The 19,480-nt window shown below is 45.1% G+C and overlaps 2 protein-coding genes across 2 annotated transcripts; both read left to right on the forward strand.

Moving 5' to 3' along the window:
* The first annotated feature begins 352 nt into the window (after positions 1–352).
* On the forward strand, positions 353–5,121 carry MRGBP (MRG domain binding protein). The gene is made up of 5 exons (XM_069871867.1): positions 353–544; positions 1,431–1,552; positions 2,094–2,175; positions 2,567–2,641; positions 3,699–5,121. Exons 1-5 carry the CDS (start codon positions 373–375, stop codon positions 3,887–3,889), a joined length of 642 nt encoding a protein of 213 aa, XP_069727968.1. The 5' UTR covers positions 353–372; the 3' UTR covers positions 3,890–5,121.
* A 1,622-nt stretch (positions 5,122–6,743) lies between these two features.
* On the forward strand, positions 6,744–18,006 carry OGFR (opioid growth factor receptor). The gene is made up of 8 exons (XM_069872156.1): positions 6,744–7,021; positions 10,534–10,578; positions 11,248–11,310; positions 11,609–11,693; positions 12,060–12,138; positions 12,934–13,000; positions 13,277–13,425; positions 14,446–18,006. Exons 1-8 carry the CDS (start codon positions 6,812–6,814, stop codon positions 15,815–15,817), a joined length of 2,070 nt encoding a protein of 689 aa, XP_069728257.1. The 5' UTR covers positions 6,744–6,811; the 3' UTR covers positions 15,818–18,006.
* The last annotated feature ends 1,474 nt before the right edge of the window (positions 18,007–19,480 follow it).

The following is a 19,480-nucleotide window of genomic DNA, read 5'->3' on the forward strand; positions in this document are numbered from 1 at the left end:
TTGGGGCTGGGATCGGGATTGGGATCAGGATTGGGACTGGGATCGGGATTGGGATCAGGATTGCCAGTGGGATTGGGAAGGAGTTTGGGACTGGGATTGGGACTGGAACTTTGTCTGGAATTAGGACTGGCACTGGGATCGGGATCAGGACTGGGGCTGGGATTGTCACTGGGATTGGGACTGGGACACGGACTGGAACCAGGATTGGAACCAGGACTGGGACAGGGACTGGCACTGGGGTTGAGACTGCGACCAGGGCTGGGATTGGCGCTGAGATTAGGACTGGGATTGGGACAGGCCTTCCCTCTGTCGCTCTTTCCGCCTCGCCCCGTGTCCCCGCCCCAGGCCCCGCCCCCTCGGGCCCGCGCGGCCATGGGGGAGGCGGAGGGCGGCGCGCCGGGCGCCGCGGAGAAGGCGGCCCCGCTCCCCGCCGCAGCGGCCGCGCCCGGCCCGGAGCCCGGCGTGGCGGAGGAGGCGGCGGTGGTGTGGAGCCCCGAGGTGGAGGTGTGCCTGTTCCACGCCATGCTGGGCCACAAGCCCGTGGGTGAGCGCGGGCCGCGGGCTCGAGTGGCGGCGAGGCCGGGCCGGGAGCGGGGACGCAGCCCCAGCCCCAGCGCCGTACCGGGCACGGGCAGTCGCAGTCGCCATCCCGCCTCCCTGGCCCCTCCCCTGGCCCCCCAGGTCCCCTCCAGTCCCTCCAGTCTCCCCCCGTCCTTCCAGTCCCCATCCCCCCTGTCCCCCCTGTCCCGCCAGTCCCCCCTGTCCCTCCAGTCCCCCCTGTCCCTCCAGTCCCCCCTGTCCCCAGTCCACAGCCCAACCCCGGCTGCAATCCCAATCCCAGCCCCGGCTGCAATTCTAGTCGCAGTAACAATCCCCAGTCCTCGTCCTGGTCCCAGCCCCAGGGGCTTTTTACAAGGGCCTGGAGTGATAGGACGAGGGGAAATGGCTTTAAATTGGAAGGAGGAAGATTTAGACTAGACATTGGGAAGAAATTCTTCACTATAAGGATGGGGAGGCCTGGCCCAGGTTGCCCAGAGCAGTGGTGGCTGCCCCATCCCTGGAGGGGTTCAAGGCCAGGCTGGATGAGGCTTGAAGCCCCTGATCCAGTGGGAGGTGTCCCTGCCCATGGCAGGTGTGGGACTGGATGGGCTTTGGTGGCCCTTCCAACCCAAACCATTCTATGATTCCCCTTTCCTGACTGGATGTCTTATCCCTCCTTCTGTTGTTTTCCCCACAGCCTCTCTAAAAGCTCTGGCTGTGTTACCCAGTGGGGCACCCTCCACAGAACAGCACCCATAACAAGGAGAAACACCTGCCCCCCAGGGCTCCCATACTGCCCCGTGTTCCATGAGGTCTTTGTAACAACAGGGTTGGTTGTGGGAAAAATAAAACTGTTCCATAGTGTTAATTTCACTGAGTTCTTGCCCTAGGTGTGAATCGCCATTTCCACATGATTTGTATCAGAGATAAATTCAGTCAGAACATCGGGCGGCAGATTTCTTCCAGAGTGATTTGGGACCATCTGAGCACCATGTACGATATGCAGGCTCTTGTGAGTATCCAGTCTTGATGCAGCTGCATTATTTCTTACAATTCAGCAGTTTTGATATATCAAAGTCACTTGGCCTGTCAGATTTTTCAGGTTACCAACAATTATGTGTTGGTCCAATGCTGATGGAGTTTTCCCTGTATCAAAATTGGATATTGGGTCAGAGACAATAAAATCTGCGGTATCTGTTCTGTTTTTTTCCATATTGTGTTCTGACTTTGCGTATTGAAGTTGTCCAAGTGCTGATCCAGCAAGCATTAGCATAGGTATTTAGGTGTCAGACTGGGAGATTATAGGGTGTTTATATATGAATTTTCCATGTTTGGATTCCAGAAATGATCCGAAATTATCATGAGTCATGATCTTGGGTACCTTGACCTTAGTAATCAGTTTGACAACAGGAGCCTCCTGATTCTCTGATTTCTGAAGTGTGCTAGAAATTATTTAGCTTCTAATTGCATGTAAAATAGAATTTATGAACTTTTACATTGAAATCAAAGTTCTTACTAAAGTCATTCATAGATATCTTTCTTTTCTTTCTAAGCACGAATCTGAGATTCTTCCATTCCCTAATATAGAGAAGAATTTTGTTCTTCCTGATGAAATGATTCAAGAAGTAAGAGAAGGTAAGATACAACAGCAGTCTCTTATTCTTGGTTGCTCTAATCTCGTGTCAGAACAGGTAATTAAGCAGAATTCTCCCCAAAAAGAGAACATAACGTGCCACTCCAAGGCTGTTCTTTCAGACTGGTGCGTGAGATGTATCAGGAAAGGACAGTAACAACTGTTGGGGAAAGGTTTGCTGCTTGTGCTGTCCATATGTGCACCATCCCCCTCTGTGATTGACTACTGCAGGAAACAGACTAGTGGGAGAAAGAGGCCTTTGGTCACATCCCACACAGTATTTCTTGTGTTCTTAAATGTAACATAGATGGATGTTAGCGTAGCATGAACAGATTCTGTGTATACCATTTAGATTCAGCTTCTCTAATGGTTACCTAACAATCTTTTCTGTAGGAAAAGTCATGTTAGAAGAAGAAGTGAAAGAGGAAATAAAAGAAGAGATGGAAACGCATGCAGGTCCAGAAGAAGGTAAATTTGTAACTCTCTACTGTGTGGTGTGACATTAAAAAACATTTGTAACTCTTGAGAACTACATGTTAAAGTGTAAATCCCAAATATGGTGTGTGTTGTGGTTTGTATTCAGACTTGGCATATGGTCATACCAAGAACTAGAATAATTTTAAGAATACGCAGAGTAGGCAGTTGCCAATATCTGATACTAGGAAAGATTACTCGTTTGCTACTAATTCATACATGCAAAGTTGTATAGCTTTGGAATTTTTTATTTTCCTATGTGCTTGACAGAACCCTGGGAATCCGGGGACTAAGGATCTCTGAAAGAAAGTCAAGTCCAGTTTTAGTGAACCTAAATACTCTCTGTTAGGATCTTTGCAGCCATGGGGAAAAACAGGACCCATAAATCAAAAAAGATTGTAAGATTGTATGCTTAACTGGGAAGGCAGGCAGACTGGTTTTTATTTTACTTTAATTGCATTATCTTGCTTCTTTTAAATACAAGGCTTATTTTCCTGACACTTTGCTGTAAAACAAAGTCAAATGCAAACAGCAGAGACCCTGCTGTTTACCTTAAGAGACCAAGCCATCCACTAAGTATATAATTTCTTAATATTTATATCACAGAATAAGTGGGCTTTTGAGTGTAATAAAAGATCTAGAAATATGTTTTAAAAATACATTAAAGTTGAATGTTCAATATTTGGTATCTATAATACCAAATGTAACAACTATTGCTGAATATAAATTCCATAGATTGGTCTTATGTTCTGTAAGTGTTCCTATTAAGTATTTTAATTTTAAATTCTGTTTAATTCCCTTTAATGAATTTCACTTTTAGCCTGTCAAAATACATGTCTGTCCTTAAAGCAAATAATAAAAGCAAAATGTGCCTTTCTTACAGAAGGTTTTTCCTTTAGAAGTGTAAGTAGTGCTGAAATGGTGGTTAAATATGCTGAGAATTGATTGGTTTGAAAAGCTTTATGTAATATATGTAATATAAAGAAATTTTTATCACTTCTGGTTTGCCATATAACTCTGATCTGGAATCATTACTTTGATCCTGTTTCAGTTTTTGCACCCTCTGGAAGTTTAGGAAAAACGACTGAAAAGCCAAGTGGCAAAGAGAAAGAGAAAACTTCATCAGATCCTGGGTCCAAAGAAGGATCTGATAAGAGGAAGCGCAACAGAGTCACTGAAAAGGTCTTGAATGCAAACAGTAACCCTTCCAGTCCAAGCGCTGCGAAGCGACGCAGAACATAAAGCAAGCTGTGAGCCAGAGAAGTAACAAAATGAACATGAAGAGGGCACTTGAAAAACAAGTAGCAAGATAGTCACTGCATAAATTTTTTGAGTAAGGAGAAGGTATCTGAGCCAGGTACTTGAAGAATCTGCACATTGGCTTTATACACGCAAGACTTGGCCTGTCTTTCCTGATGTGTTTTCTACTCAGCGTCAAGTAGCTGAGCAAGAGCCACCTTCTCAGGGTGCTAAGGGAAGATGCTGGCAGTGTTAAGAGTTTGTTTGCAATGATTCCACTGGTTGCATTTCAAACAAGTAACGCACCATGTGTCAGCACAGTTCATGGAACACGTGCTGGTGAAACACAGAGCCTTTGTTCATGAAAAGCATAGGTTATTTCTGTAAATTTTGGGCTATTTTTTCTGCCTTTGCTTTGTTTCTGTCTTTGAATATCACAGACCCTCTGTGGGTGATGTTTGGCCAGTTTACTTACTACAAACATAGCGTTTGTATCAAATGCCTGAACTAATTGTTTCAGTAAAATTCTGTTACATATAGATAACTACTGAGTGGAAATATTTTTTACTCTATTTTCTGGAAGAACCTTTACTTCTTTTGTCCATACTGACATAACATTTTTCAGTCTTCAAGTTTTTATCCCATAAGTGAAGTGAAAATGATAAGACCCCTAAACAAAACAATCAGTGAGAATCTCAAATAAAACACCCAGTGATGTCACATGGTTTTGTAAAGGACTATCCATGAACTTGGAGATGTTGATTCATCTGTTAGTGCTCTGCTAGTGTGTAACAATGGGGTTTATACATTATTATTTATTTTTTTAAGCATTTTTAAGCATTTCTAGTAGATGTTAATGGCATTGGTAATCCAAAATGTTAATTCTGTCCTACAACTTAAGGACCTTACTGACTTTGTAATGCTTAGTTTTTAGATGCCAGAATACTAACATTTGTTAAAGTTCCTGGTTTTGTGTTGTGAAAGACCAACAAACACATGTTAAATGGTGAATGAAGTAGGCTGAACTGTTCCTGCACTTGTTCCACTGTATTAACTACCAGTTCATAAAAAAAAAAAATTACTTCTCAATCTGTCAGTATTGCCTTCAAGGTGAGGAACTAGGACTTTACTAGTGTTTGGTTTTATTCTAGGTATGTAGACAAGTTCTTGTCTGCGTTATCTGCTTCACTTATTTTATAACAAGAATAAATTTGACTTGTCTTTATTTTACTAAATGCTTATGGTGTCCCAGCTTAATTTTAAAGTTGTTTAGGTGTCGTGTGCCTTTAATGAAATTGGTCAAAAGTGCCTACCTAGGGGATTGTTTTTACCAACTTTGTCTAGAGCTTAGGAACTGCTGCCCTGCTAAGATATTTGATAAGAATTCCTGGCCTGCTGCAGTCAATGGATGGATTGCTGCGAGTTTCCAAGCTAGGGGATTCTCTGTGTTCTAACTAGCATGATGCAATTTTAAATCACTGAGTTGAGAAGATGTAGGGGTTTTGCCATCTGTCACAAGCTTGCCCTTGCACACACTGCTGAGCTCTAGGAGGTTAAACTCGGCCAGGATGGCCACTTGTAACCACTTGGACAGCGTGGTGCAAGCTCACTGCTTCAGGGTCTGAAATAGCAAGGCATAAACCACTTCTGAGCCAGCTGGTGTAAAATGCCAAGAATGTAGTGCTGTGCTCCAAGTAGAGAGCCTTCCAAAAGGTAACCTGCCAGCTGGCAGCTCCAGGGAGCTCTGCTTTGCGGGAAGGATGCTACAGGTATCTTAGGATTTCTGTGTGGGAAGAAATCAAACTTATATAACCTTACCTGAAGAAGCTCCAGGTTTTAATTTTGGCATTTAAGATGCTCTTCTTAATTTATTTGTTGGTACTATCAAGTTGCAGTAGTTGTAATCCCCCATCTATCATCAAAGTGCTGAAAGATGAATGCCTCTTAATTGTTAAGGAAATAAGAGTACTTGAAGAGCTGTTTCTTTTTGTTGTGATCTACAGGGTCTCAGGGTCTTGTGGGCAAATGGCCTGGCTGCTGCAGCTCTGGGAAGATTGTTCTTTTATTGCTTTTCCTGCTGGAGAAGTGGAAGGGGAATGTTTTTGCTGTGCCAAGGACTAACACACACGTCTTGAACTCTTCACTCTGAAGGAAAGAGCAAAGCTCCGATCACTGTACTATGATGTTATAGAATCACAGAATCGTTTGGTTAGAAAAGACCTCTAAGATCATCCAGTCCAAGTATACCTGCTCCCTACTAAACGACATCCCTGAGCACCTCATCTACCGTCTTTTAAACACCTCGAGGGATGGGGGATGGCCAGGGTGTGCATGGGGGTTCAGGAACCCTTGCAACTGCCTAGTGCCAGGGTGCATGGAAAGGAGCAGAGTTGCGTTTCCACGTGTGTTTATTGAAGGGAAGGGATGCCTTTTTACAAGGACACGGAGTGATGGGTGAGGGAGATTGGCTTTAAATTGGAAGAAGGAAAATTTAGATTAGTTTTGGGGAAGAAATACTCCACAGTGAGGGGGGGGAGGCCCTGGCCCAGGCTGCCCAGAGCAGTGGTGGCTGCCCCATCCCTGGAGGGGTTCAAGGCCAGGTTGGCTGGGGCTTGGAGCCCCTGATCCAGTGGGAAGTGTCCCTGCCCGTGGCAGGGGGGGAACTGATACACGAACTACGCGTTCGGTATCGGAACCGGATGGGTGCCGGGCAGCGGGCGGGCGCAGGGACCGCGCGGCGGGCGCGGGGAAGGGAGGGGGCGTGGCCGAAGGGAGGGGGCGTGGCCTCGGGGGCGCGCTCGGCGCGGGGCGGGGCGGGAGGGGACGTGTCGCGCGCTTGCTCCCCGCCCCACGTGCCTCGCTTTGTGCCGGGCGCGCGCCCCGCCGCCCCTTTCGGTTTCCCTTTCCCCTCCCCTCCCGCTGCCCATGGCCGCCTGGCTCAGCTTCAGGGCCGAGGAGGACGAGGCGGAGGACGAGGCCTCCTTCTCCAGGTACGACTCCACCTGGGAGGACGACGAGGAAGACGACGACGAGGAAGAGGAGGAGGAGGATGGCGTCGAGCAGGAGGCAGCAGGGGCGGAGGATGCGGGCGCTGAGGCGGCGCCGGGCCGGGCGCGGGGCTCCCAGCAGAGCCAGGTGGGTGCTCCGGGGCCGCTTCCCCGCCTTCCTCTCCGGGGGGTGGGGGGGAGGATTCGTCTCCTCGCTCTCTGCGCGGAGCTGGAGCCGCCTGCACGCAATTCCGGGAAGTCCGAGCGGTTCTGACCGGGCAGCAGTGCTGGTGTTTGTTGTGCCCTCCTCTTGGAGCAGCTCCTCAAAGAGAAGAGCCGAGCCCGCTGAGAAGTGAGCGAGGGCAGAGCTGCTCTGTGCTCCCTCCTCGAAGCTCTGCTGCGCGCCGGGGGGATGGGAAGGAGCTGAGTTTTGTCTCCCCCTTTTCCACTCGAAGGTGTGGAGATGCCTTTTTGCAAGGGCATGGGGTGAGAGGACCAGGGGGAACGGCTTTAAATTGGAAGGGGGAAGATTTAGATTAGACTTTAGGAAATAATTCTTCACGCTGAGGCCCTGGTTGCCCAGAGCAGCCCCATCCCTGGAGGGGCCCAAGGCCCTGTTGGACAGGGCTTTGATTCATAGAATCACCAGGTTGGAAAAGACCCACCGGATCATCGAGTCCAACCATTCCTATCAAACACTAAACCATGTCCCTCAGCACCTCGTCCACCCGTCCCTTAAACCCCTCCAGGGAAGGTGAATCAACCCCCTCCCGGGGCAGCCTGTTCCAGTGCCCAATGACCCTTTCTGTGAAGAATTTTTTCCTAATGTCCAGCCTAAACCTCCCCTGGTGGAGCTTGAGGCCATTCCCTCTCATCCTGTCCCCTGTCACTTGGGAGAAGAGCCCAGCTCCCTCCTCTCCACAACCTCCTTTCAGGTAGTTGTAGGGAGCAATGAGGTCTCCCCGGTGAGAGGTGTCCCTGGAACTCCAGCACAACAGAATTTAGGGGCTCAAAAGACACAGCATTTGGTATCTTTTTAGTTTAGTAAAACTAAACACAGCATTTAGTGTCTTTTTCCCCACCGTTCCCTGTGATCTGGGTGCTTTATCCCATAACTACAAGCTCTGTATGACACCTGCTTATTAGCCACACACTGATGGCGCCTGGGTTTGGGTTACAACATTGATGTTCGTCAGCAGCGCCTTGGGTTTAAAAGTTTTGTCTGTATCCTTAGCTCTGTATGGTGGCTTTTTGTATTCTCTCATACCATCCGTGAAAACCTGTCCTATAACATCTACTCAGGCTGCCCAGAGAGGGGGTTGAGCCACCTTCCCTGGAGGTGTTTAAGGGACAGGTGGACGAGGTGCTGAGGAACATGGGTTAGTGTTTGATAGGAACGGTTGGACTCAATGATCCAGTGGGTCTTTTCCAACCTAGTTATTCTATGATTCTGTGATTCTCATTTTCAAAAATGAGCTGTAACTTTCTGTTTCTTTTAGGCACGTTACTTTTCTAGGGACCATGTTATAAAACGGCTCTGAAAACAACAAAGATCTGCTGATTGTCCCTGCCTGTGGCAGGAGGGTTGGAACTGGATGGGCTTTAAGGCCCCTTCCAACCCAATCTATTCTGTGATTCCGTATGTTAAAAAACACCAGTATGCGTGCGTTTAGAAAGAATGAAGTGTTGCAAAATGTGCACGCTTGTCTCAGGTGCCTTAACATAATATTGATTTGAAGTAAAAGGAATTTGTCGCTCTTACGCAAAGTTCCTCCCTTTAGAATCGGTGGTTTTGATTTTGACTTTAAACGTCAGCAGTTTCTTCTACAGCATTGCTTTGGCAAATGCAAACTGTGACTCTGTTTCAGGCTTTCCTGGGTCAGTTATAACATCCTCCATTCCTTCAACTCCTCCCCTTTTGGGCAAAGTGAAACTGATCCTGCACTGGAGTCACATTGTCCCCCCCTCTCCCCGACCCTGTTAAAGGATGTTGTTTAGAACCTTGAGAGTAAAGACTATCTGGAAGTTGATTCTTCTGTAACTGGGAACAAAATTTTCATTAATCCTACCTGTGTCACAGTTTCATCCTTGCAGTTCAAAAGTTACATGGATGAATTTCCAAGTGCTACATCCTTATCCCTGCTTACATCTTGAGCAGAAGAATAAATGTAGAATCATAGAATAGTTTCTGTTGGAAAGGACGTTAAAGACCATCCAATTCCACCCCCTGCCATGGGCAGGGACACCTACCACTGGATCAGGCTGCCCAAGGCCCATCCAACCTGGCCTTGAACCCCTCCAGGGATGGGGCAGCTACAACTTCCCTGGGCAACCTGTGCCAATAATATTGATGTGTTCTGGCTGAACGTATTTCTTAGTCTTGTGTTTGCAGACTTTTTTTCCCTGAATGATAGCCATGTAGCTTGTCTTTTTATAGTTTTGTGCATTCCTGCAGCCTGGGTAGGTTCCGTGGATGTACACCAACTAATCTTGCGTGGGCCAGGTGGCTGTGGGAAGTTTTGCCACCTATTTTGGTCTATGTTGTGGTGTACAAGCTGGAAATGTGTTATAATGTAGACAGGCATTATTTTAGGTCATCACAAGTTACTACTTTTAAAAAACAACCTGAGCTTTATTTAATTCCTGTCACCAAAATATGGGGGAATCATAGTGTATAAATGTATTTTTTAAATGTGATTTTAACAGTTCTGCATTGATATTCTCCCTCTGTGGATAAAGGTTTGATCCCCCAAATGCAATATATGCTTCATAAATGTAAAGTTTTAACAATCAACGGGGCAGCTGAACGGATAACATCATTACAATAACGTGTTACAGAAATCTAACACAGTTCTTGCCGTAATAATTAATGAACCATTGATCATGTTGGCTAGAAAGTGGGTTTGTGGGTTTTATTATTTTTCTGTGCAAACAAGGCTAAAAAAGAACAGTTTAGGAAAGCATTTACTGTTTCTTTCTTGTAAGTTTCTTGAAATGTTTTGCAAGAGTCTGCACATCTTATCCCTGTTTCCCAAGACCCTGCTCTTGCTGTGAGCTGCGGTTGAACCTTCTAACTCCTCGGTGCTTCACATTGGGTGGGTCCTTTTTTAATTCATGAGCCATCTTGGTCATTTTATGGGTTCTGCCTTGACAGAACAGTTTTAAGCGCTTTCATGTTTTGGGACAAGGTGGTTCAGCGCTCAGCAAGACTAAACCCGTCTGTGTTGCTCATCAAGTGTAACAAAACCTCTTTAACACTGAAATAATCCACTCTAAAAATTAAAAAAGGTATATAATTCCATTAAAATGCATTTTAAATACAGTCATACTTTCAACTTTTATTTCCATGAAGTTCAGAGAGAGAAGTGAAGCTTTTCTTTTATTTCTGTCTAAATGCTGCATTGGGAATGACTCTTGAACATCTGTGTAGTGAGGAGAACCTGACACCTAATTCTCAGGCAGACATGGCATTGCAGGTTTTTCTCTAACAATCTGAGTTAAGAATAAAATCAAGTGAATTCAGCTGTAACTAGGTAAATCTGTCACTTGGCAACTAATAGGGATCATGTGAGTCACTGCTGTGGGGATTCTCATTTCCTATATATTTATTTATGAAGTTTGGTTTCAAAATGTTTCAACTAAAATGCCTTTTATCTGTAGGAGCGAAGATTGAATTCCTCACCGCTGTCTCAGTGGGTGTTTCAGGTAAGCTGGACATGAAGTTTGTTTACTTGGAGAGATGAGTAATAATGAAGATGATGATTAGAACAGAAGTCCAGAAATCCAATAAAATAAATGTCCCGTGTGCCCACGTGTTGTTGTTCACTATCCAAGTATAAAGCAAACATGAAGAAAACATTGTTTTGATAATGTCTATAGCGAATGATGATTTTGAATTTAAGGAATATTTCTGCATCTTAAATTCTATGATTTTGTAGTTTGATCTCTGTCTTGACTTGGGTATATAGTGGCTCAGACAGACAGGATTTAGCTTGTTTTGTTTTAAAACCTTTGAGTTAGAGAAGAAAATGATATTCTGCTATTTGGCATTTGCAGCTGGTTTTGACTAGAGATAAAAAATACGCATAAAACATGAAGACCTTGATTAATAAAATTAGAAAGAAAAAGAAATGTCTCAGTGAAAGGATATGGTGTGAAGTTTTCTTAGTCCAAGGTTGTCCTCAAGAATGCAGAGAAACAACAGCAGTGACAACCTGGCTGGGGCTGGGGGTGCTGGAGTGCAGAATGGAGGACAGAGGAGAGCAAACAACAGGGGAGCGTGGGTGAGAGAGGCTGAGTTCAGTCAGTGGAGGGTTATTTTTTTTTGCAGAAGACAATTCTACTTTGGATCTCTGATCTGCCTCTCTTTTCTAGTTCTCAGGCAGGCGCAACTGGAACGCTGCAAGAGACCTGCAGCAATACAGACACCATTACCCGGTATGGACTACTGACAGTGTGGTGCTTCCACATCACATCCTGAGTTTAGGAGGACTCCAGATTTGAGGGCATCCTTTTGTCGGTGCATTGACAGGCTCAAAACCTTTAAGAGTCATTTGTGAGGGGGGAGAGATGATGTGCATGTGGATGTATTGGAAACAAGATGTTCCTTCCCAAAACTTTCCAAGGATTTAGCTTGAGATGTTTAGGAAACCTGAGGGAAAGGAAGGAGAAGTATTGAAGTGACTGCTGCCTTTTAAAAGATTGCTGCTTGTTGATCTCTTGTTCTCATCTCTAGGGTTTGATAGAACCAGAAAATGATGAGGAGGAAGAGATGTGGAACTTAAGCTTCTATAAAAATGAGATTTCTTTTTTGCCCCGTGGTAAGTACCTTGTGTGATGTCTGATGCAACTCTGCTGCAGCTGGTTGACTTGGTGAAAGGGTAGCTTGATCCATGTGGGGCAACTGTTAAACCAACCAAACAAAACCCACCACCAAAACAAACAAAAAAAACACTGAGGATTTCCATTTTAAATGTCCTTGTTCCTGCAGTATGTTCCTTAATTTTCTGTTTGATGATAGAAATCTAAGTTTTTTTCTGGCTTAACAGAATGGTTGTCTGGTTAAGGAAGTAATGCTGCTTTGCGAACACCTTGCTCCAGATAATGAGCCACCAAGGGTGACTGGGTAACTGTAATTTTCATTTGGTATCTTTTTTTCTTGCCTGACTTTTTCCATTTGTTTTCAGGCTTGCATATTGAAGATCTGCTTGAATCTTGGTGGGACAACTATGAAATTCTGGAGGAAAACCACTCTTACATACAGTGGTAAACTGCCTGAATATAGTCCCTCTCCTTAGCTGTGCCTCTTTGAAGAGTCAGTTAGAATCATAGGATGGTTTGGGTTGGAAGGGACCTCAAAGCCCATCTAGTTCCACCCCCTGCCATGAGCAGGGACACCTCCCACTGGATCTGGTTGCTCAAAGTCCCATCCAACCTGGCCTGAAACACCTCCAGGGATGGGGCAGCTGCTACTGCTCTGGGCAACCTGGGCCAGGGCCTCCCCACCCTCACATGAAAAAAAATCTTCCTAATGTCTAATCTAATTCTTCCCTCTTTCTGCTTAAAACCTCATCCTATCCCTGCAACCCCTGATAGAGAGCTCTTCCCCAGCTTGCCTTTAGGCTCCCAGTTTTATATATTTTCCCAAATTCAGCTTCCCAAAAGGCCCAGAATTACTCATGAGCAAAACCTGTGTCCACTCTATTACAATTGAGTTATATTCTTCTGGAAACAGTGCACTGGGAATCCTGAAGACACAGGTTTCCAGTTCAGCTGTGGCAATAGATCTCTACTATGCTTCATCTTCCAGCACAGTGCAGAAGAAAGTATTTAGGGCAGCATGAGAGATCCAGATAAGCCAAGCCGGTTCTTATCATTGGTGTGGACACTGCTTTTATTTGTCATGTAATAAACTACTTCTGTGTCCATAAGGTTTTGAGGTCTCCAAGAGATGCCTGTGATATCACAATTTAGGGAATCTTTTTTTAGTTTTAACAAAATGAATACACTGGTTTGGGTGTCATCTTTGCTTGTCTGGGCTGAAAATTTCTTTCCTTTCAGGCTCTTCCCCTTACGTGAACACGGGATGAACCGGCGTGCCAAACCACTCACTTGTCAAGAAATCCAGGTATTGAAAGCTTTTGGCTATTTTTCCTTTTCTGAGATCTGAAGGATGTTGGGATTTTCCCTAAATGCCTTATATTGGAGTCTAGGTGGTTTTTCCCTTGCTTTCTTGGGGCTGTAGTGTAAAGCATTAATGTATCTTGTGTCTGCTTACAGCTACAGCAGCAAATGAAATGCTTGGTGATTCCATCAAGCCTTGTTTATAATTCAGGTGTCACTTAAGCTGGTGTGGGTACTTAAGGAGTTGCCCCTTGTCCTCACTGGTCTGTCCTGTTTTCAGGCTTTTAAGAAGTCCAAGGAAGTTATGCAAAGGTTTGTCCGTGCTTATCGGCTCATGCTGAGATTTTATGGAATTGTTCTGGTCAACGAGGAAACTGGAGAACTTAAGAGAGCAGAGAACTGGGCTGAGCGGTTCCAAAACTTGAACCGGTGAGTCACTGTGCTGCCGATTGGTTGCTACAGCCAGGTACTTCTCTGAGTCGGGAAAATCATCAGCCCTTGAGGATTGGAAGCTTTTGTTGATTAAAAAGTCAGCTAGCTAAAGGATTTTTAACTTGGCTTAGCCAAGATGACTACATATCATCATGGTGTCACTTTAATGAGTAAACCTGGTGAGGCTGGTTCTCTTTTGTTCCCGGTGCAGCTGATAAAAGCAGGTATTCTTCACATCAGCCTCCTCAAGTACAAAATACAGACTTGGAGATGTTAATATTTGCTCTAGCAAAGCTTGTGTTTAAAACCGGAACACTTCCACAGGTAGCCAGATTGCCTTTGTAGTATCCTGTTAAACTACAAAACAGGAGTGTTTCCATAGGCCTCCCTGATTATTTATAGAATCCTTGGTTGAAAAGTGCTCCGCAAATTGGTGTTAATGTTTTTATATTATCGCAGGTCTTACCACAGAGACAGTGGTGAGCTTTCATATTCTAGCACCGCTCAGGAGACTAACAAGGGCCCTAAAAGGACTGAGCATACTCACAAAGGAAAAACCAACATGAAGACTGTCAAGTATTAAAAAAAATAAAAGCTGTGTGTAGCTAAAGTCCCAAAGTAACGAATTTCTGGCATCATCCTTAATGCCTGTGTTCTTAGACTTTTCTACAGGCTTTCTCTATGGGATCACTGTCAGGGACAGGATATTGGGCTGCATGGGCTTGTATATCTGACCCAGTATGGTGGTTCTTATCTACTGGTAGGTGATGCAGAAGGCCAGAACCTTTCCAAGTAGCCTAGATGTTTAATCCAAGTAATCTAAGACAGGCTAGGAAGGCCCTGCTAAAGGCAGGCAGCAGCAGTAGGTACTTTAAAAGTAAGCCAACCTGTACTCTCAGTGTCTTTAATGGATCACAGTCAACAATGCAGAAAACATTTTGCAGATACTTTGAGGGTTCATTGTGACTTCAAGGGTCTACGACTCAATTAACAGCTTTGCTTACCTTATTCTTTCAGGTATAGCCACAACAACTTGCGGATTACACGCATCCTGAAGTGCCTGGGGGAGATGGGATATGAACACTATCAAGTGCACTTGGTAAAGTTTTTTCTAACAGAAACTCTTGTTAAGGAGATGCTACCAAATGTCAAGAGAAGTGCCTTGGATTACTTCCTGTTCACCATCAGAAGCAAACGGAAGAGAAGAAAACTAGTGCACTATGCTTGGCAGCACTTCAAACCTCGAAGCAGCTTTGTATGGGGACCACACAACAAACTGTTGAAGTACAAACCACACTTAACCAAGTCACGGCCACAGCAAAAGGCTGAAGAAAAACAGGAATGTCCTGGTGAAAAGGGTAATGGTTCTGATGAAAATCATCAGGACCAGTCTCTAAAGGAAGAACAAAAAGCTGGAGATGCTGCAGACTTGCAGGCTAAAGTGAGTGATGAAGATGTAAAAGAGAAGTTAAGTGAATGCGTATCAAAGGGAGAGGATGATGAAGGGGAGAAGGAGGTGTCATTTACCCAGCAGGAGGAGGAGGAGGATTTAAACAGTGAGACTGAAGAAGTGCAGGGTGCGGCAGAGAATGATTGCACAAAAGAGAACAAGAAGAGAAAACTGGATGGAAATATGGCAGACACTAAAAAGACTGGACCCTTGAAAAACCCTACTGATATTGAGAACATTTCACATAATCTGGGAGAATGTGCTATTGATGCAGAAATCCCTTCCTCAGATCCACTCTTACAAGCAGAAGAGGACCAGGAAGCACCGAAAGAAGATGATGCAAACACCAAAGACTCAACAGGGCCAGAGGCAGCTGATGCAGCTGTGAAACGGAGGAAAGTAGATAGAAGAACATCGAGAAGCAAAAAATCCAATTTGGCCATAAACCTGAGCATGGGGCCACCTGCCTCCAGTGCCAACTTAAATCCATCTGTCTCAGACACTGAGGAAAAGGAAACTGTCAGTGAGGAAAATGCAGCTGTGGAAGCAGCAAGTGAGAAGGGGGGCGGTGATGCAAATGGTGGGGCTGTGAGACCCTCAGCCGGTTCCAGGCTCCCCAAGGCTGGCTGTACTCCAGTAGGTGATGGCTTGAAGTCAAATGGAGATGAAGTCACAGCAGGGAGTGATCGGGACCACTGCAACAGCACACTCCTGGGAGGGAAAAGTGAAGTAGTTGTGGTAGAAAAGTATAGAAAAGTAGAAAATACAAATGGAAAAGGACAAGCAGAAGTCACAGGCAAGCAGCAAGTTCCAGAGAGTCTTGAGCAGAGCATGGCACCCACTTGTCCTGAAGAAGACAGTGCTGAGGTTACGACACAGAAACGTGAAAGTTCTGAGCTTGCAGCAGAACCTGATGCAGAGCAGGCAGCAGTGGAGTGAGACCAGCGTGCAAGCGCTCAAGCAAGCGGAAATGACCCTGCCCTAACTGCTAGGAGCCAGCTTTAGTGATTTGGACTGCAGAGGTACAGGGAAGAATAAACTTCCTTTGGGCTGATCCAGGCTAATCCCTGTCTGATTTTCATCCTCCTTTTTTAATCATCTGTAGCAACCACTGAGGCCCAGTTCTTGGTCATCCTAAAGAGAATAACTCAAATTCAATCATCTTCCCGGACAGGCTGTGTCCTGTTTCTGTTTTTTATCTGAATATTCAAGATGGTCTTGGAGTAAGAGGGGATTTTGCACTTTGCTTTGGTTCTGGCGTGTTGCTTCTTAAAGAGAAGAGCAAAACTAATCTATTTCCCTGTTTGAACCAGTCAAGTGTTTATTAAATACATAGGTTTTAATGTAAGACAGCATGACCTAATTTATCAGGCATTTCTATTACCACGTAACTTCTATTTGTTATTTTGAAAGGCTGTACCTTCCCAGGAGATTTATTTGTGGCAAGCAAAGGTACTTTGCTTCTGCTTCCTAGAGGATAAATCCTTATTTTTGTGGCATTTGCCTGAAAGAGATGAGTATGTGTTTTGCGTCATGTAAGACTGTAGTTGTCTCCTCCACTAAAGAGTAGGTTTGGCTTTAGACTGGGATAAAACACGTAGTCAAACTGTATCTGACCAGTATTAACCTTTGTGTACAGATCCTGTCCGCTAGGGCACAAAGTGCTGATTAATTTGTTCTGTTTACCTCCTGCAGAAGTTGCTTTGTAGTGCTTGTTAGAATTGAGAATATGAATTACCTATTGGTTTCTAAACGAAAAACCTTCATCTTTGCGTGAAGTTGCCTAGAGCTCTTCTTCCCCATATTTTTCCACCTTTTTCAGACCCTGGATAGTCTTCCACGAATATTTATGCCCACTGCTGGTTCAAAGGCCTTCCTTCCTCAGTTGCTAAAATAGAACCAGTATTTGTCGTTGCATCTTTTTGAGCTCTGCTGTTGATTTGCAGTTGCCTGTGGGGCTCTCTTTTCTGCAGGCCCGTGGTGTGAAGTTCAACACGTCGGACTGAACCCACTTCCTCGTTAGGGCAGGGTTATTTAACCATTAATGACCAGCATGTCAGATAGCGAGAGTGTGTTTGAGTGCTGCACGTCTGGAAACCACTGGGCTTTGTGGGGCAGTTAATTCAAACTGGAATTGGAGGGGGTGCGCTTGTCTGGTTCATTTATTTACAGTGCTCAAGAATTTACTTTCAGACCTTGCCAGCTCTTTGCCTGCCTTAATGTTCCTGACCTCCCCGTTAGCTCTTCTGCTTGACTTACACAGCGTTCACCCAAGTCTGAAGGAGCATTAAACAATTTAGCACTTTTGCTCCTAGAGGTTTTCCACAGAGGAGCTGTGTCATGAACCAGAGGAAAGCGTTTCCAGCTGCCAGAAGGTCTGGACTTGCTGTTTGCTTGGATGGTTTGGTTTAGTTTTGGGGTTTTTAAGTGTTTGTTTTGTTTAGGAGACAGTTTGAGGCTTGCCTGCCATGCCAGAGAGCAAATGCAGTAGCCTGTGCAATGCTAGTTTTTTTCCTCTCTGCTACTGCTCTTAAGAAGATTCATCCTTCAAGGAATTTGATCGATGACTGCCTTCCCAGACTGTAGATCCTGATCCAGCATGCCACATGTGTGGGAATGAAAGTCTGCAAGCTTAGCATCTAGGTTTCATGGTCACACACATGCTGGAGAAAGGCTTTAACAGTTTTAAAATAGTCCTATTTTTTTTCCTGTTGTTTTTTTTTCTTATGAACAAATGGAGTTAAATAGCCAATAAGAATACAGTTAGTGACAGATACAAATACTTGAAGATGTTGGGTGAAATTTCTTTCATAAAAGATTCACAGAAATTGTTAATTATGGCTTTTGTACAGATTTGTAATAGTTTTCTTATTTAATGAACTTTTCATTGTAAGTCTGTGCTCGGTGGGGGCACAGACCACGTATCTTGTTATGGTGATGTGTGGTTTGGTTTTGTGTTTAATGGGATTTCACTGTGAGCCCTGGTCTGGAGTGCTGGAACCAAACTGTTCCCTGTCATGATCAGGGTTAGAGTTTGGATGTGGGTGTTAGCAGCGAGTTCACAGGGTGTTTTCCAGCACTCAGAGCTGTATCGTTAATGTCACCTATTAAAGCATGACTTCAGTGCATACCAGTTTCCACTTCTGTTTTGTCATCTTTGAGGGCAGGACCTTGTCTGGGTGCCTCCAATGAGTGGGTGACGGGGCTGTCCCGCATTCCCAACCAGAGATCTGGTCTGGTGGCCTCACCTTGGAGCTGTATAGAGACGATGCTCAGTTTTCTTCCACTGCTGTAAGACGTGGCTGGTGAATCTGTGCGCAAAAGACACCCCCTCACATGCTTGGGTTTTAATGGTGTTCTTTGAAATGTTTCAGCATGTCCTGTCCTGGCTTTCTGCTGCTGTCCTCCCAACTGTGTGTTGTGATGCTCTGTGGAACTAACAGGGACTTTGCTTTGGAGGAGCTCTCAGGGCTGGCAGGCAGGCAGGGGGCTGCCCAGCCTGCGTGTGGGGCTTCAGGCTTGTGGGTCTTTTTCTTCTGGACAAAAGCACAGGGGTGTCTGTGGTAATGAGTTCTGTAAGCTGCTTTGTCCATTCAGCTGTGCTTCTCTGCCTGGGGATGTGGATGGTGAGAAGGAGCAGTCGTCCTCTTGTTCTGTGAGGTCGGCTTGAAACCAAACACTCCGAGGGCTCTTCCCTTGCTGTTCATGAGCAGGCTCAGCTTGCAGCAGCCCTCCAAGTCCTAGCATGCCATGAGCAAAGTGGCCAAGGAATTGGGGTTTGCTTTGCCATCTCTTGTGCCATCAGTCAGCCTCAGTGTCAAGGGGGAGGTACAAGCTCAGTGCAAAGAAGTTCCTGCAACTGCACTGCTCTACCTCTGCAGGGTTTGTGATGTATAATAAAGCATTCAGTTACTTTCAAGCCATCCAAAGACAGATACATGCACTCCCTTCTGTTCCCAGCTGCCTGTTCCACAAAATCTTGTAGGAACTCAGTAAATCTTTGAGCCCTTTATACCTCTGTCAAGGTTGGTGGAATGCTAGCTGCTGGGCAGCTGACAAGGCACACACGGCGTGCTCATATCAACCTCACGGACTAAGGATGCCTAACTGGAACCTGGTATTTCATTCAACTTTGCTTTCTCCACTTCCACTCTCCTCTTGCTAACAGAATCAGCTTGTATCATTTCAGTCCTGATGAATCTTCCTGCTGTTCCTCTTCGCTTCCAAGCCCTGCTTTGGATGTAGTTGTCTTTGATTGATAAAGGGAAGCATAAAGCTATTTCTAGGAGATGCATCTTCATGAACATTATTGCAGTTTGGGATCACCTAGCTGGGAGCTGTCATCCTGTTCTTTCCTTCCAAGTGTTTCAAAGGCAATTCTTCCTCTTTTTTTTGTGGCTCAGAGAATGTTTCTCCTTTTTTTTTCTTCGTTGAGTCTGTCTGCAGTCATCTGTTTTCTTGTCAGGATTCATTGCTTTCTCAAGAACTCAGTTGGCATTTCTTTAGATCTCCCTGAAAAAAACAAATTACAGATGTGAATACACCTCCAGAGCTAATAAATGGTCTCACAAAGCAGTAAACGTGTTTATAGCTCATCTTGCA

Source organism: Phaenicophaeus curvirostris, chromosome 18 (genome assembly GCF_032191515.1).
Source record: "Phaenicophaeus curvirostris isolate KB17595 chromosome 18, BPBGC_Pcur_1.0, whole genome shotgun sequence".
Lineage (NCBI taxonomy): Eukaryota > Metazoa > Chordata > Aves > Cuculiformes > Cuculidae > Phaenicophaeus > Phaenicophaeus curvirostris.

What these genes read in the sequence shown, in the direction of transcription:
- MRGBP (XM_069871867.1), top strand. Translation starts at nt 373, where the DNA reads ATGGGGGAGGCGGAGGGCGGCGCGCCGGGCGCCGCGGAGAAGGCGGCC. An exon ending in TGTACGATATGCAGGCTCTT is followed by an intron (nt 1,553 to 2,093) that starts GTGAGTATCCAG and finishes TTTCTTTCTAAG; the next exon opens with CACGAATCTGAGATTCTTCC. An exon ending in GCATGCAGGTCCAGAAGAAG is followed by an intron (nt 2,642 to 3,698) that starts GTAAATTTGTAA and finishes ATCCTGTTTCAG; the next exon opens with TTTTTGCACCCTCTGGAAGT.
- OGFR (XM_069872156.1), top strand. Translation starts at nt 6,812, where the DNA reads ATGGCCGCCTGGCTCAGCTTCAGGGCCGAGGAGGACGAGGCGGAGGAC. An exon ending in AACCACTCTTACATACAGTG is followed by an intron (nt 12,139 to 12,933) that starts GTAAACTGCCTG and finishes CTTTCCTTTCAG; the next exon opens with GCTCTTCCCCTTACGTGAAC. An exon ending in TCACTTGTCAAGAAATCCAG is followed by an intron (nt 13,001 to 13,276) that starts GTATTGAAAGCT and finishes TCCTGTTTTCAG; the next exon opens with GCTTTTAAGAAGTCCAAGGA.